The sequence below is a fragment of the Arachis ipaensis genome, chromosome B10 (assembly GCF_059453495.1).
Source record: "Arachis ipaensis isolate K30076 ecotype BB chromosome B10, ASM5945349v1, whole genome shotgun sequence".
Classification (NCBI taxonomy): domain Eukaryota; kingdom Viridiplantae; phylum Streptophyta; class Magnoliopsida; order Fabales; family Fabaceae; genus Arachis; species Arachis ipaensis.
Genome location: NC_142435.1, coordinates 127,714,247 through 127,728,749, shown reverse-complemented (window position 1 = coordinate 127,728,749; position 14,503 = coordinate 127,714,247). Strand labels below are relative to the sequence as shown.

The following is a 14,503-nucleotide window of genomic DNA, read 5'->3' as shown; positions in this document are numbered from 1 at the left end:
ACCGACGCCGAGCTCGCCTAATACGTGAAATAGTTCTTTCAATTTCAGGATCAAACGTGGCTAAGCTCAGATCAGGTAGTGAACGCGTCATTCAATGAAAGAAACATATAGCTCATGGTAATAAAATAAAATAAAAATATGCAAATATATCAAATTAAAAATATTTACACCAACTAATAATTTAGCATACTATTGCAACTCCCCGGCAACGGCGCCAAAATTTGATGTGGTGGAAAATTGCCAAATAAGAATTTATAATAAGAACAACGTTGCAAGTACAGTTCTTAACTGACGAAAATTTCGCTTATCAATTTAGAAGGGTTGTAACAAATTTAGAATAAAAATACTGGGAGTAGAAATCTCAGGTCGTCTCCCAACGAGTTGACAAAAGAGTGCTATGCTATTAGTCAGGAGTTTTTCGAGAAATTTTAAGAGTTGGAGAACAAAAAAATAAATGATTGTAATTTAAAGCAGTGAAAAATAGCAGGAGAATTTATATAATCAAAATAAAAAGCCTTGACTGGGGGAAGATTAATTGGAAGTTCTATCCTTGTTGGATTCTCCCAAGTGTAATGACAAGAGGTTGTTGTTTTCACTTAGTTAACCCTTACCGAATAAAGAAAAGTCAAGTGATTGAGCTAACTCTGATTCATAAGTCCTAATCCTCTCCTATGGAAAGATTAGCTTTAGCAAATAGAGAGTTAGCCAACAACTTCTAATTAAAATTGACACTTGAGTATTCTAACTCAAGGGTCTCCTTTTAATCAACCCCCAAGTCAAGTTGGGAGTCTACTCCATTGACATGAATACAACCTTCACAGACATATAAAGGGAATAAAAGGAAGACATGATAAACTAAATAAAATAACAACTGAAAATTAATTAAAAGTAGAAATAATTCTTTGCATTAATAAATCCCAAAATCATAAACATACGTATCTGAACAGGGTTAATAGGTAATCAACAGAGTAAAGGAATAAGAAAACAAACTAGAATAATGAAAACTTCAACGGAGGTAGTGACTCTTCTCAATATCCAAATCAAAAGCATAAACTCTAAAACTATGAATATGAAGAAAACCTAGAGGAAGTGTGATTTCTCTCTAAGATTCCAATCTAAAACTATAAAACTATGCGAATAAGAATGTGTGTTGAGTCTCTGCTTGTCCCCTGGCTCTAGTCTGTGTTTCTGGGTCAAAAACTGGATCCAAACTTGGCCCAAAATTGCCCCAGCGTTTTATGCAATTTCTGCAAGTGGCGCACGTCACGCGTACGCGTCAGTCACGCGTACACGTCGATGGTCATCTTTGTGTGTCACGCGTACGCTTCAGGTACGCGCACGCGTCACCGTGCAAACTCGAATTCACGCGCACGCGTGAGCCATGCGTGCGCGTCGCTTCTCGCTGGTTATCTCCTTTATTTCTTGTGCTCCTTCCATTTTTGCATGCTTCCTCTCCTTCCTTTAAGCCATTCCTGTCCTATATAGCCTGAAAACACTTAACGCACAGATCACGACATCGAATGGTAAAAAAAAAAGGAATTTAAAGGCTCAGGAAGCAAGTTTTCAACCATAGTACAAAATTGGGAAAGAATTGTAAAATCATGCAAATTGTATGAATAAGTGTACAAAGGCTTGATAAAAACTACTCAATTGAGCACAAGATAAACCATAAAATAGTAGTTTATCACCTACCCTATAATAACCTACATAGAACCTGCCTTGCTCTTATTTATGGGTAGTAAAAAATTAAACCCTAATCCGTTCCACCACTACCAGCTCCTATCATTATTAAAATCCTACAAACAAAATTAAATTTTAAAAATTATATAACCATCATCATATACATAACATAATTTAAAATAAAAAGTTTACAATAATGTAATATTATTCATTATTTTACTAATTATTTTACATATATTATATCTAATATATATTATATACCGAGAGTAGCAGGGGCAGGTATTACCTAAACCTGACACCATCCTGTCAAAATCCGTCCCGCACCGGAGCGGATAGTTACCCACCCTACAAGAAAAAAGGCCAGTTGGCATACTTTTTCCTTGTCACGCTTTAAAAGCGTGGCCAAAAGGGGTCAACGACACGCTTTTGGTGGCAATTGATTATAGATTTGGCCACGTTTTTCTGTGTCACACTTCAAAAATGTGGCCAAAAGAGGTCAATCGTCACGCTTTTATGAGAGTGACAATTGATTAGTGATTTGGCCATACATTTTCTTCACGCTTCAAAAGTGTGCCCGTAGAGAAAAACAGTCATGCTTTTGAAGCGTGGCTAGTTTGTTTTCCTACAGTTACATTTTTTAAAGCGTGCCCATATCCCATATCCTATAATTATTTGGCACCCTAAAAAAGTGTACAATAGAGTTTTTACTTGAAATTTAATTTCTCACCAATCTAAACACTTAAGTTTTTCCAAAACAGCCATCACTTAAAACAGCCCTCATTAAGAAAAAATGAGAACCCTAAACCATCAAACCCTCTTTACCACTCTCTAAGAACCCTAAAACCTAAGAACCCTTTCTCGCAGCCTTCTCTCAGCTCGAAGCGCTTCTTCATTACTGAGAACCCATCTTCATCTCTCAGTTCGCAGCATTTTCAAGGCCTCGCTCCCTCGATGTTCACTCTCTCTCTCTCTCTCTCTCGCGCAAACCCTACCTCCTCGATGCTGACTCTCTCTCATTCCTCCTTCAATCGTCGCTGCCTCTCCCTCAATCATTGCTCTTCCCTCAATCGGCGCTCAACCCTCACTATAACACAAGAAGATACGACCTTTTGTTTCTCTATGTCAATCGTTGCAAATTTATTTCTCTATTTTAACCCTCCGTAAATTTCTCTATTTCAATGTTCCCCTTTCTCTATTTTAGTTACAAGGATTTTTTGCGATGGCTTTGGTGGAGGCATGAGAAATTGGACTGTTAATCTCAGAAGATGAGTTTCATTTGTATTGGCTAATGCTCATCGTAAGTGCTTGTCATGAAATCTGGTTGTTTATTTTTTACACTCAAAAGTACATAATTGACTTTTGTAAAGGATAAAGATAGTGCTGAGATGTCAAGATATTAAGTTTAATTTTAAGAGATCATTATTAGATTATTACTTAAATATTATTGTACATTTCGTTTATTCTATAAAATTTTTTTAGCTAAAGTATTTTAAAAATATGATATATAAACGTTGTATAAAGTACAGAACTCATTGTACTCTATTGGTACACTTTTCAAGAGTAGCCATATCTTCTTGTAGTCATGAACCGCCACGCTTATGAAGCGCAACCATATCTTCTCCTATCGACACGTTTTCGAAGCGTAGCCAAAACCAAACGCAATGGGAACTTTTTAAAACGTAGCTGTATGTTCACTTTTCCGCACGCTTTAAAAGCGTTGCTATAGGGTTATACAAAGCGTGACAATAGATCAAAGGGTGAGAAACATAAAATGTGTCCGTATATCGATAAAAACGTGGCGATAGAACAACCGGTTTGTAGATGTGACCATTTTAAAAGTGTGTTGATAGTTTAAAAAGCGTAGCGAAAAATTATTACTATACTTTTTTGTACTTTTCGACACACTTTAAAAGCGTGGCAAAAAACTATTTTTTTTGTAATGCCACTCCAACCGAATAAGAACAAGGTGAATACCTGCATATTCAAATAGTATTACCATCTCTATGCTTAACTCACATACAAACAGTAGTAGCGTAAATATATACGCACACAGTAGAATACGATGCTTAACCCACGTCATTTACATATATTTATAACATGGGCGAAGGTTTTGGTAGAATAATCTGTATACGTTCAAAAATATATAAATATAATAGTAGTAGAAGTAGAAGTGTGCATAAAGTTATACAGTACTGGTGAATCACAAGAAATTAAATTAACCAGCCTAGCTAGCCCGCATGCAAACAACCCTAATTATGCTGTCTCTGATGCGCATTCAAATCTATCAAACACCACCAACAAGATATATCATATTCATGAGGCGACACAAACATAATTATGGGGTCGAAATAAATCATGAGCTGGCTTCTATATATAGTTAAATACTATATAATAACCAGTATTCCTTAATTCCTCCATACAGAAACTACATACATACACATATATATATGTACGTACGCAAGTACAAAAATATATAGATTCTCAAGCTAATTGATTAAAGAACATCTATATCTATCAATCTAGGAAATTTTCTGTGCTTCGAATAATCAAATCCAGTGTTTTCAAATATATTCTACATAATGTATTTTGCTTGTTATATGTATATAAAAGACCATTAATTGATTCATGTAGCATTGCGTCTTCGTAGTTTTCATATAGGGACAACAAACAAAAATACATTAAAATGTTGGTGGGTAATAATCATGGCATCAGTTTGAGTGAAACTTTTGTAAAAGTCTAGAGGGTCAGCAATTTTTGTGTTTTTTGGCTAGCACTTAACCATAAAAATAAAAGTGAGTGATTTTTTACCATTAGATGTAATCTCACACCATTAAAAACACTATTGATGACCAATTAACGGTTACAAAACACTAAAATTGTTGCCCCCTAATATTCTTCTTTTTTATATTTCGTGCTTATCAAATGCATCAAGTAGTTTAGTAACCTGATAATAATTGTAAGAAAAAAAATAAAAATTAGAAAAACAATAGATATGCACGATTGTTGTCAGCGATATTTTTGTACATTTATCATTTAATTTTTGAAGGAAGCACATTTTTTTCTTGTTAGCGGGTGATTATAAGGACAAATCTTTATAGTGATGTATGGGATTCAAGACGTGCATTGATTTGATTCTTGAGGTTTAAATCGTATTATTTTTGTCTTTGAAATTGAACTTCGAATATTACAATGGTTTTTCAATCATCTTTTAACAGTGACTCAACAAATAGAGTAATGAGCTAACTCTCTTGTCACGTTGGACAATAATAGTAAAATTGCGTTATTTGTTTTTGGCCTCCAATCAAAGCATAGACGTGCAATCAAAAGTGTGTGCAAATCATTTTACATGGCCGCGACTATTGTTTTCATTTGTGCGCAAAAAAAAAAAAAACGTCGTCATTTCACCATTCTCTAATGTGATAAAGAAGTGTTAATTTATCATTTGTTTACTTACTGTAAAAAAAAAAAAGCCGAAAGAATATTATGGTGCTTGAAATTTAATCTCAAAAACAACAATATAGTGCAATTAAAACTTTAAGAATGAAATTGGCATAGGACGTGAATGTTAGGATCTAGTTTGAATATAAGAGGAAACAAAAAAAGAAAGATATAAGGGTGTGGGATTTGGTGGAGAGTATGTAGTGGTTTTGGGAATTATAGAGCACGCGTGGTGAACGAGAGTGTGGGTGGCAATTTATTTATTTCCCTATTAGCCCAATGTGATGAGTAGTGGTGATAAGAGAGGGTGTTGGAAAGTGCCAAAACAAATAAAGTAGTAGTGCAAGAAAAGCAACAGCCGAACCAGCTCAAAAGTTTTGATTATTATTTGTGTGTGATATTTGGGGGTAGTAGATCAGAGCACCCCACCCCACCCCACCCCATCTCTCTTATAATAAGCAATAAGCTACCCCATTCATGTGGTGTATGTCACAATCCCAATATACCCTCTCTCTCTCTCCCTTTCAAATTAAAGAATGTTATGAGAAACCACAATAAACTCTAGTCTGATAAGTGAAAAGTATAGTAGTAGTAGTAGTAGCGGTTGTTGTGGTCTTCCATCTGATGCGATTCTGGGGTGGTGGTGGTGGCTGTGTTTAAAGAGAAAGGAGTAAGCAAGGGATAAAGGAAGGAAGGTAGGTAGGTAGGTAGGGAGGGAGGGAGGGAGAGATGATGGCGGTGAGTTCGGGGAGCAAAGAAGGAGGAGGGAGTAAGGTGTTGATGGACAACGGCAAGTACGTGAGGTACACGCCGGAGCAGGTGGAGGCACTGGAGAGGCTCTACCATGAATGCCCCAAACCAAGCTCCCTTCGCCGCCAGCAACTCATCAGAGACTGCCCTATTCTCTCCAACATCGAGCCCAAACAGATCAAGGTCTGGTTCCAAAATCGAAGGTATTTCTTTCTTCTTATGCCTATACCATACTTACACCTTTTCTCTTCATTTCTCCATTCATTTTATAGAATACGTTAAGCTTTTAAATGTCTTACCTTAAACATCTTATTACATACAAACGTGACACAAGTATGCTCAACATTTTCATCATTTTCCTTCAATATTAGCTCCCTCTACTCAACTTTTTCTTTCATATATTATTAGGCTTATATATACTGCATCAACTTACATATCCAAAACATACATGAAACCAAACTTCTTGTTTTTTTAAATACAAATCTGAATCATTCGGTTTCATGCGTCTATGGAATTTCACTTAACGGAAATGATACACCATCAAAAGATTGGTGTAAAATGTTTTTTCTATTTTTCTTTGGCAGCCCAGCTAATTTTTCCGAGTTCCTAATTATTTTCTTTACTCTCTGTCTCTCATGATCTGTATGTTGATAATACTTGCAAGTTTCAGCTACATATATAGATAGATGCAGCATTTAGAAAGAGACCTTTAAATATGGCAATAAATAAAAGGTTTTAATTATTATAGCATAGCGGCAATGAAATACACAAGTGTAATGATGGTTATTTTGATGACAAAAAATTAAAGATGCCGAGAGAAGCAGCGGAAAGAGGCGTCACGGCTGCAAGCTGTAAACAGGAAGCTGACAGCAATGAATAAACTGCTGATGGAGGAAAACGACAGATTGCAGAAGCAAGTCTCTCACCTCGTCTATGAGAACACCTTTTTCCGCCAACACACTCAACAAAATGTATGTATTATATTCTTACAACATCAACAATATCTTGTGTAATCCTATTCTAAATCTTTCTTAAAACAAATAAACAATCCCTTTTTCTATACTTAAAACAAAATCCAACCATGCTACTTTTGTTCACAACTTTGGTTGAATGAAAACTAACCTAGCTTGTAGCTAACCCTCTTTTCTTTCTTTTTGCTCCTTAAAGTTCTTGCCTTTTTAATATAAACATCATTTTCGGTTTATCTGTATTGTTGTTATTATCATCTTACACAAATTAAAGACACTAATTCGATTTATTTCTCTTGTGTTTTTCAGCAGGCGGCGCTTGCCACCACAGACACCAGCTGTGAGTCGGTGGTAACAAGCGGTCAGCGCAACTTGACACCTCAGCATCCGCCAAGGGATGCAAGCCCTGCAGGGTAAGTGCAACAGTGAACTGAACTATGTGAAATGAATTCTCTTAATTTTTTGTAAAAAAAAGTAAGTGAAAAAAATATTGAATAATAAAAAATCATATTTAATTAAATAATTAAAAAAATTTAAGAAAATCTATTTCTGACTAATTATTAAAAAATTAGAATATTATAAATATATATATTAGATAAAAAAATAATTTAGTGCACAAATATTTTATGTTAACAATGTGTTAACGTAAGTCTAAAAAAAGATCATTCTTAAAAAATATAATGTATATAATATAATTTAATAATTACATCAGTAATTATTTTTACGGCTTAAACTTGTAATCTTAAAATTTCATAGGAATAACTTAATTGTTATTCCAAATCTTCCCTTCATATATATGTTTTAGATAAAAAAAAAAAAGGCCTTTTTAGATGTATAGTGAAATTTTATAAATTTTGGTAGTTCAGGACTTAAAGGGTGGTTGTTGGTGTTTTGTCTGGATGCTATGTTGCTGTATGTTTTATATTCTGTCTGAAGAAGGCTACACTGATGGGAATATTCTTTCATAGTGCTTTGGGTTTTGTTTGTCTTTCAGACTTTTGTCGATTGCAGAGGAGACTTTAGCAGAGTTTCTATCAAAGGCCACTGGAACCGCTGTGGAGTGGGTCCAAATGCCTGGGATGAAGGTTACTACTTTTCTCTTTGCTTCTTCTCTTTCTCTCTCTCTCTCTCTCTCTCTGTCCGTTTGTGACAAGTACATGCACCCTTTAAATTAATCTCCATCTCCATAACCAAAGCAACTTGTTTTTTAGCTCATTTAATTTCTGGTGTGACACATGACACATATATATCATCATCATCATTATCTCATGCTTTTGTTATATGTTTCGTTGCTTTCCTCTGATCCTCTCAGCTTACTTTGTTTATTTGTTTCTTCCTTACTCTCTTATATATAAATTCGTGCGATTTTGCATGTAAATAATAGGTAGCACGATGTACTGCATGTATTTCTTTATTTGTTATGTAGCTTAATCTGAACAGCATCTTTGTGACGTACCATCAATTCTATTTTGAAGCCACAATCCATCATTATGATTCTTGTAGTTCCGTACAAAAAAGATACACATCTTGGAGGGTTGATTTATTGTGTTTCAAAACTTTCAAATCACTTAAATAACATAACATTTTGTACTCTCGTTCTGCCTCTTCCATAAAGTTGAATACACATATTTTTCTACCGTTTGCATTAATAAAAATAAGGCATATATTTTTCCTTAAGTAATGCATAATATATACAATGTAACAATTTCTTTGTTAACATGGTGGTGCAGCCTGGTCCGGATTCCATTGGAATCGTTGCTATTTCTCATGGTTGCCCTGGAGTGGCAGCACGTGCATGCGGCCTTGTGGGTCTAGAACCTGCCAGGGTAAGTCCCTCCTTATTCCTATGAATGGTGATGAAAGCATTGCTACCTACTGAATACATCTGTTTGTGTGTATATATAGGTTGCAGAAATACTCAAAGATCGGTTATCATGGTATCGTGATTGCCGAACCGTGGATGTTCTAAATGTAATGTCCACGGGAAATGGAGGAACCATTGAACTTCTTTACATGCAGGTATACTATATACTTATCTGATATAATTGTCTCAACAATTTGCTACTTAGTCACATTGTTTCAACCACTGCCATGTTTTTGATTTAGTTGTATGCTCCAACAACCTTGGCACCTGGCCGTGACTTCTGGTTGCTGCGCTACACATCTCTTTTGGAGGATGGTAGTCTGGTGGTATGTTACTAATTAACACACAGAGTTTATAGTAACGGATATTTTGGAATGTAATAAACTTTTATTTTTGACGTGTTTGACAATTTCAGGTGTGTGAAAGATCACTTAACAACACTCAGAACGGTCCTGCTATGCCAGCAGTGCAGCATTTTGTTAGAGCAGACATGATGCCAAGTGGGTATCTTATTAGGCCTTGTGAAGGAGGAGGGTCCATTATTCATATTGTTGATCACATGATCTTAGAGGTATGTAAATGTAAATGTAAATTCTCTCTTTAATTTGTTCTGTGTTCTTGGTAACTGACAATTAACTAACTAACTTCCTCACCAGCCATGGAGTGTACCTGAAGTTTTGCGTCCACTTTATGAGTCGTCAATGCTACTTGCTCAAAGAACAACCATGGCGGTAATACTCCATCCGCTTCCAAATATCCATTAATTTAGTCATAATAAAGATTCACATGCATTTGTTTTTATGTGAAGTTGATAATTAAGAACCGTAACTGCAAGTGAGTTTCTGTCTTTAGTCATTAACAGATGGAATTTTGCTTAACTGGTTTGTAATCATGCAGGCTTTACGGCATTTAAGGCAGATATCTCAAGAAGTTTCTCAGCCAAGTGTGACAGGATGGGGAAGAAGGCCTGCGGCTCTACGCGCGCTTAGTCAGCGATTGAGCAAGTTTGTTCCTATTAGTATAATCCTCCTTCACGGTTATGTTTCTTTGAAAGTACTTGACTAATTAAACTTGAATTTTTCTTGTCTTGTAGGGGATTCAATGAAGCAGTTAATGGTTTTACTGATGATGGGTGGTCCTTGTTGGAGAGTGATGGCATTGATGATGTCACGCTTCTTGTGAACTCATCACCCAGCAAGATGATGGGAGCAAACCTCGGCTACAATGGTGGTGGATTCGCATCTGTCACCAGTTCTGTGCTTTGTGCCAAAGCATCCATGTTGTTGCAGGTAAATCTTAATCATTTCAGATCACAAGTTATTGTGTTGGAGAATTGTGCCTTAACTAACTTTTCAGCTCTCTTTGTAGAATGTCCCTCCAGCAATTCTTCTTAGATTCTTGCGGGAGCACCGGTCTGAGTGGGCTGATAGCAGCATTGACGCTTATTCGGCTGCCGCCATCAAAGCTGGTCCCTGTAACTTGCCTGGTGTCCGAGCAGGCGGTTTCGGGGGTCAGGTCATTCTTCCATTGGCTCATACAATTGAGCATGAAGAGGTAAGTTATTGTTCCATATTTTGATATAACTATCTCATTTATTTTGTCTCCTTCAAGATTATAATTTAATTATTGCCTATTTTGGACATCTAAAACTACAGTTCATGGAGGTGATTAAGCTTGAAAACATGGGTTACTATAGGGATGATATGACTATACCTGGTGATGTTTTCCTCTTGCAGGTAAGAAATATATATTTGAATATGTTTTTCTATTTAAGATTATCCATAGTTAAAAAGCTTGCTAATATGGTTGCATTTGTGAGCAGCTCTGCAGTGGAGTGGATGAGAATGCAGTTGGCACAAGTGCAGAACTCATATTTGCTCCCATTGATGCATCCTTTTCTGATGATGCACCAATTTTACCTTCCGGCTTTCGCATCATACCTCTCGATTCAACCTCGGCAAGTCTTGTTTCATATTAGACCTATGGATGTCCTGTTCCGGAAAAAATTGGTTCATGATTTTGATCCTCTTTGTGATTACATATATTGCAGGATGCCGCTAGTCCTAACCGGACGCTTGATCTGGCGTCGGCGCTGGAAGTTGGAACAGCAGGGAGCAAAGCTGGCGGCGAAAACTCAAGCCATTCTGGGAGCACAAAGTCGGTGATGACAATTGCATTTCAGTTTGCATTTGAAGTCCATCTTCAGGACAACATTGCAACCATGGCTAGGCAGTATGTTAGGAGTATCATTGCATCTGTTCAAAGGGTTTCACTAGCCCTTTCGCCGTCGCGATTCGGTTCTCAAAATGCTTTCCATTTGCCTCCTGGTACCCCTGAGGCACAAACACTTGCTAGGTGGATTTCTAGCAGCTATAGGTTTGTGTCCACACTCATCAATTTTGAACCTTCAATGACTCTGCTCTATATTGATGTATGTTACTCTTTTCAGGTTCTATCTTGGGGTAGAACTGTTGAAGAGTGAGGGTAGTGAACCCATTCTCAAATCTCTTTGGCATCACACTGATGCTGTTTTGTGCTGCTCTCTCAAGGTAGTGATTTCCATTTCTGATATGAACACTTACTTAACGGTGAAAACTCACGAGCAATTGTTTTCATATGAAGTTAATTCATATTAGATTATTTGGCATGTTTGACTAAATTGTTATCTAATAGTTTTTAAATATTTGAATTTGGATGGCAGGCATTACCTGTTTTCACTTTTGCAAATCAAGCTGGCCTTGACATGCTAGAAACAACTTTGGTTGCACTTCAAGACATCACTCTTGAAAAGATCTTTGATGACAATGGAAAGAAAACTCTCTGCTCTGAGTTCCCCCAGATAATGCAGCAGGTATATCTATATCTACACATAATCAATAAAAATGCGCCTTGACAGGTCGAAACAAGTGCTTCTTCTGCTTGATTGATAACCTGATTTTGGTGGATGCAGGGTTTCATGTGTATACAAGGTGGGATATGTTTGTCGAGCATGGGAAGGCCAGTGTCATATGAGAGAGCAGTGGCATGGAAAGTCTTGAATGAAGAAGAAACGGCTCACTGTATCTGCTTCATGTTCATCAATTGGTCTTTTGTCTGATCAAAATTATAAATTTTATTAGGATGTAGGCATGTAGTCAGAACAACAATAGTTTCTCTCTTTTGTTTTGACCTTATATTAATTACTTGCAGAATCGTCACTAGAATATGCTATAATATTATGATTGTCGCCATATATAGATATATACTGATAAGTGCTGCCTCACATTCTCTATTCTTCCAAATTATACGCGGTTCTTCTTTATTGGCAAAAGTATATACTATTTTTCTGAAATGAAAATTATAATTTTTATATTTTATAAAATAAGGATACTGTTGTATTAGATATATATATGACACTAATCAATATATAAGTATTACCCTTGTTATTCTTGGAGGTCACGTCAAATCAATATTATTATAGTAATATTATTATTCGAGGATTTCTATATCGAAAATCTAAAATCTGTAAAAATTTAATTTATTGGCTTATACAGAAGACAAATCTCTATATATAACTGATCAGAATGCTACATAAACGGTTACATAACTAACAATAACGGACTAGATCTTGTATCAATGGCTTCTGGTCTTGGATGTACTTCTAGCTATGCATGCCCCCGTTATTTATTTCTCCATACAAGAACTTATGACACACACTTGAGAGATGAATTCGAACACAAAAGCAAGTACAACTATAAACTGAAATATATTACATTCATGCTACGTCTTAGATTCATTGAGCTGTTGACGTTAACAGCACATATGGCTTTTTAATTGTTCTTGTTAATAGGTATATCATTATGTGGGTGCCGCTGTAATGGATATACAATGAGCATGTCAAGCATTTAGAGGAGAAATGAACTTATTGGTTTATGAATGGCGTAGTTTTTTATGGGGTTTTTACCTGTTATTTGTAGGGCCATCAAAATAAGCTAAAGTCCGTTTAAACGGACGGATTTTATCTTTAAGATGAATTCTATTAAAATTTTTGCTCGATTAATTCGAAAAATGACGGGTTAAATGGACTAATTCGGAATTAAATGGACGGGCCGTTTAAATTTTTTTTATATTTTTCATAAAAAATAATACTTTTAGCCAATATTTCTCTTCATTCAAGTTGAAAATCCGACTCATCAACTAAAGAAATATTGTTTGTTTAAGGTTTTTTACCTAAAAATAATTTTTTTATGAAAATATTTTTTAAAAAATAAAATAAAAAGATAAACAGACTAGTCTATTTAACTTATTGAGTTGGTTATAAATGGTCTGGATTGAAAAATTATTGTATTTAAATTGATCAACCTGTATAACTCACAAACTTAAATGGATTGAACCTAAATAGATTGGACTAACCCATTTGACAACCTTAATTATTTGTTTGTGGTGTTATTAGTAACTATTTTCTTATTAGACTACTTGAACAGTGTCTATTGTTGTCTTTGTTAGCTATTTCTCTTTTAGTGGTTTCATGAACTTGCTTGACCCTCAGGTCTTTGTCTATTGTTTGTAATTGCTTCTTTATGAATTAAAATCAATTAGGAGAGAGTATATTAATCTATCATGAGATGTGGTCATGTGGTTCTATCTTCCGTTGCACTCTTTAAGGTTGTAGCCGTTGGTATTGTCGAAGAATATCTTTCTTCTTTTACTTGATAGTATGGTCCAGTTAGGGCTGTCAAAAATTCTCAGGAGGTGGGGATTCCCGCGGAACCGTCCTGAATGGGGTCTCATTGGTTGGAAAATTTTTTCTGTGGAGATGGGATGGGGAGCAAAATTCGTCCGAGACAGGCGTGGAGATTCGAGCGGAAATTCCCGCTCCATTCCCGATAATTCTCCGAATATTTAAAATTTCTTAAATAATCTTACTTTATTTCTAATATAGGTGAGTTTTTTAGTAATTTCACCGATTAAAAAATCCTAACCCTATTATTCAGTCTTCTCTACTCACTACTCACTGTGTTGTATAATTTTGATTTTCTCTCCTTCTATGTATCTAAAGCAATTAGACATATAGGGTTTATAATTTTGAAATAGTTAGCGTTTGCTTTTGAAATAGTTGCTTGATTTTCTCTCCTTCTATGTATCTAAAGCAATTATGATTTCTCTTGCTGAATATGCTGACCATCAAAAAATACTTGATGTTAAAGACTATATCTTATTGCTTTTTTTAGAATGGAAGTTGTATTTTAAGATTTTATTTTATGGATTATAATTTGCTATGTTGTATTTCTGGACTTATAATCTTGGATAAGATATGTTTGTGTGTTTGTAATAGTATTTTGTAGTTTATTTTTTATTTTTTTGATATTTTTTACTATAATTTTCATATAAATGTTAAATATAAGGGGATGGGGAATGGGGCCCTACGGGAAATATGGAGAACGCAGGGAATGGGGATGGGGACAATTATCCCCCTCACGGCGGGGATCGGGGTGGGGATGGAAATTAATTCTGGGGGCGGGGAGGGGGAGCAGGGAGGCATCCCCGCCCCCGCCCCGCCCCATTGACACCCCTAGGTCCAGTAGCTTCTTATCATAACATGATCTATTGATCTGATTCTTGAAAAAAATTCCTCAATCAATTGTTGTTTTGCACATATTATAGATTGCTTGATTTTGATCTTATAGTTGTTTCTTTTTTGTTGCCTTCTTATTTTGATAAGATTATATCGCAATGAATTTTTAATTTTCTTGATATTTTTTTTTTTGTTAAAATTTAAATTCTATCAAGATTTTTTTTTGCAACACTTATATAATTAACGTAC

General features: G+C 35.5%; 1 protein-coding gene across 1 annotated transcript; it reads left to right on the top strand.

Moving 5' to 3' along the window:
• Window positions 1-5,032: 5,032 nt before the first annotated feature.
• Window positions 5,033-11,930, top strand: HB-8 (homeobox-leucine zipper protein ATHB-8). Its single transcript, XM_016324782.3, has 18 exons — window positions 5,033-6,071; window positions 6,677-6,839; window positions 7,146-7,249; window positions 7,831-7,921; window positions 8,567-8,662; window positions 8,742-8,855; window positions 8,943-9,026; window positions 9,116-9,271; window positions 9,357-9,431; window positions 9,598-9,704; window positions 9,794-9,989; window positions 10,069-10,254; window positions 10,356-10,436; window positions 10,523-10,657; window positions 10,751-11,076; window positions 11,150-11,249; window positions 11,402-11,551; window positions 11,651-11,930. Exons 1-18 carry the CDS (start codon window positions 5,848-5,850, stop codon window positions 11,795-11,797), a joined length of 2,535 nt encoding a protein of 844 aa, XP_016180268.1. The 5' UTR covers window positions 5,033-5,847; the 3' UTR covers window positions 11,798-11,930.
• The last annotated feature ends 2,573 nt before the right edge of the window (window positions 11,931-14,503 follow it).

Coding starts and splice junctions, on each gene's coding strand:
- HB-8 (XM_016324782.3), top strand. CDS start 5,848: ATGATGGCGGTGAGTTCGGGGAGCAAAGAAGGAGGAGGGAGTAAGGTG. Junction 7,922..8,566: donor TCCAAATGCCTGGGATGAAG/GTTACTACTTTT, acceptor ATGGTGGTGCAG/CCTGGTCCGGATTCCATTGG. Junction 9,027..9,115: donor TGGAGGATGGTAGTCTGGTG/GTATGTTACTAA, acceptor TGACAATTTCAG/GTGTGTGAAAGATCACTTAA.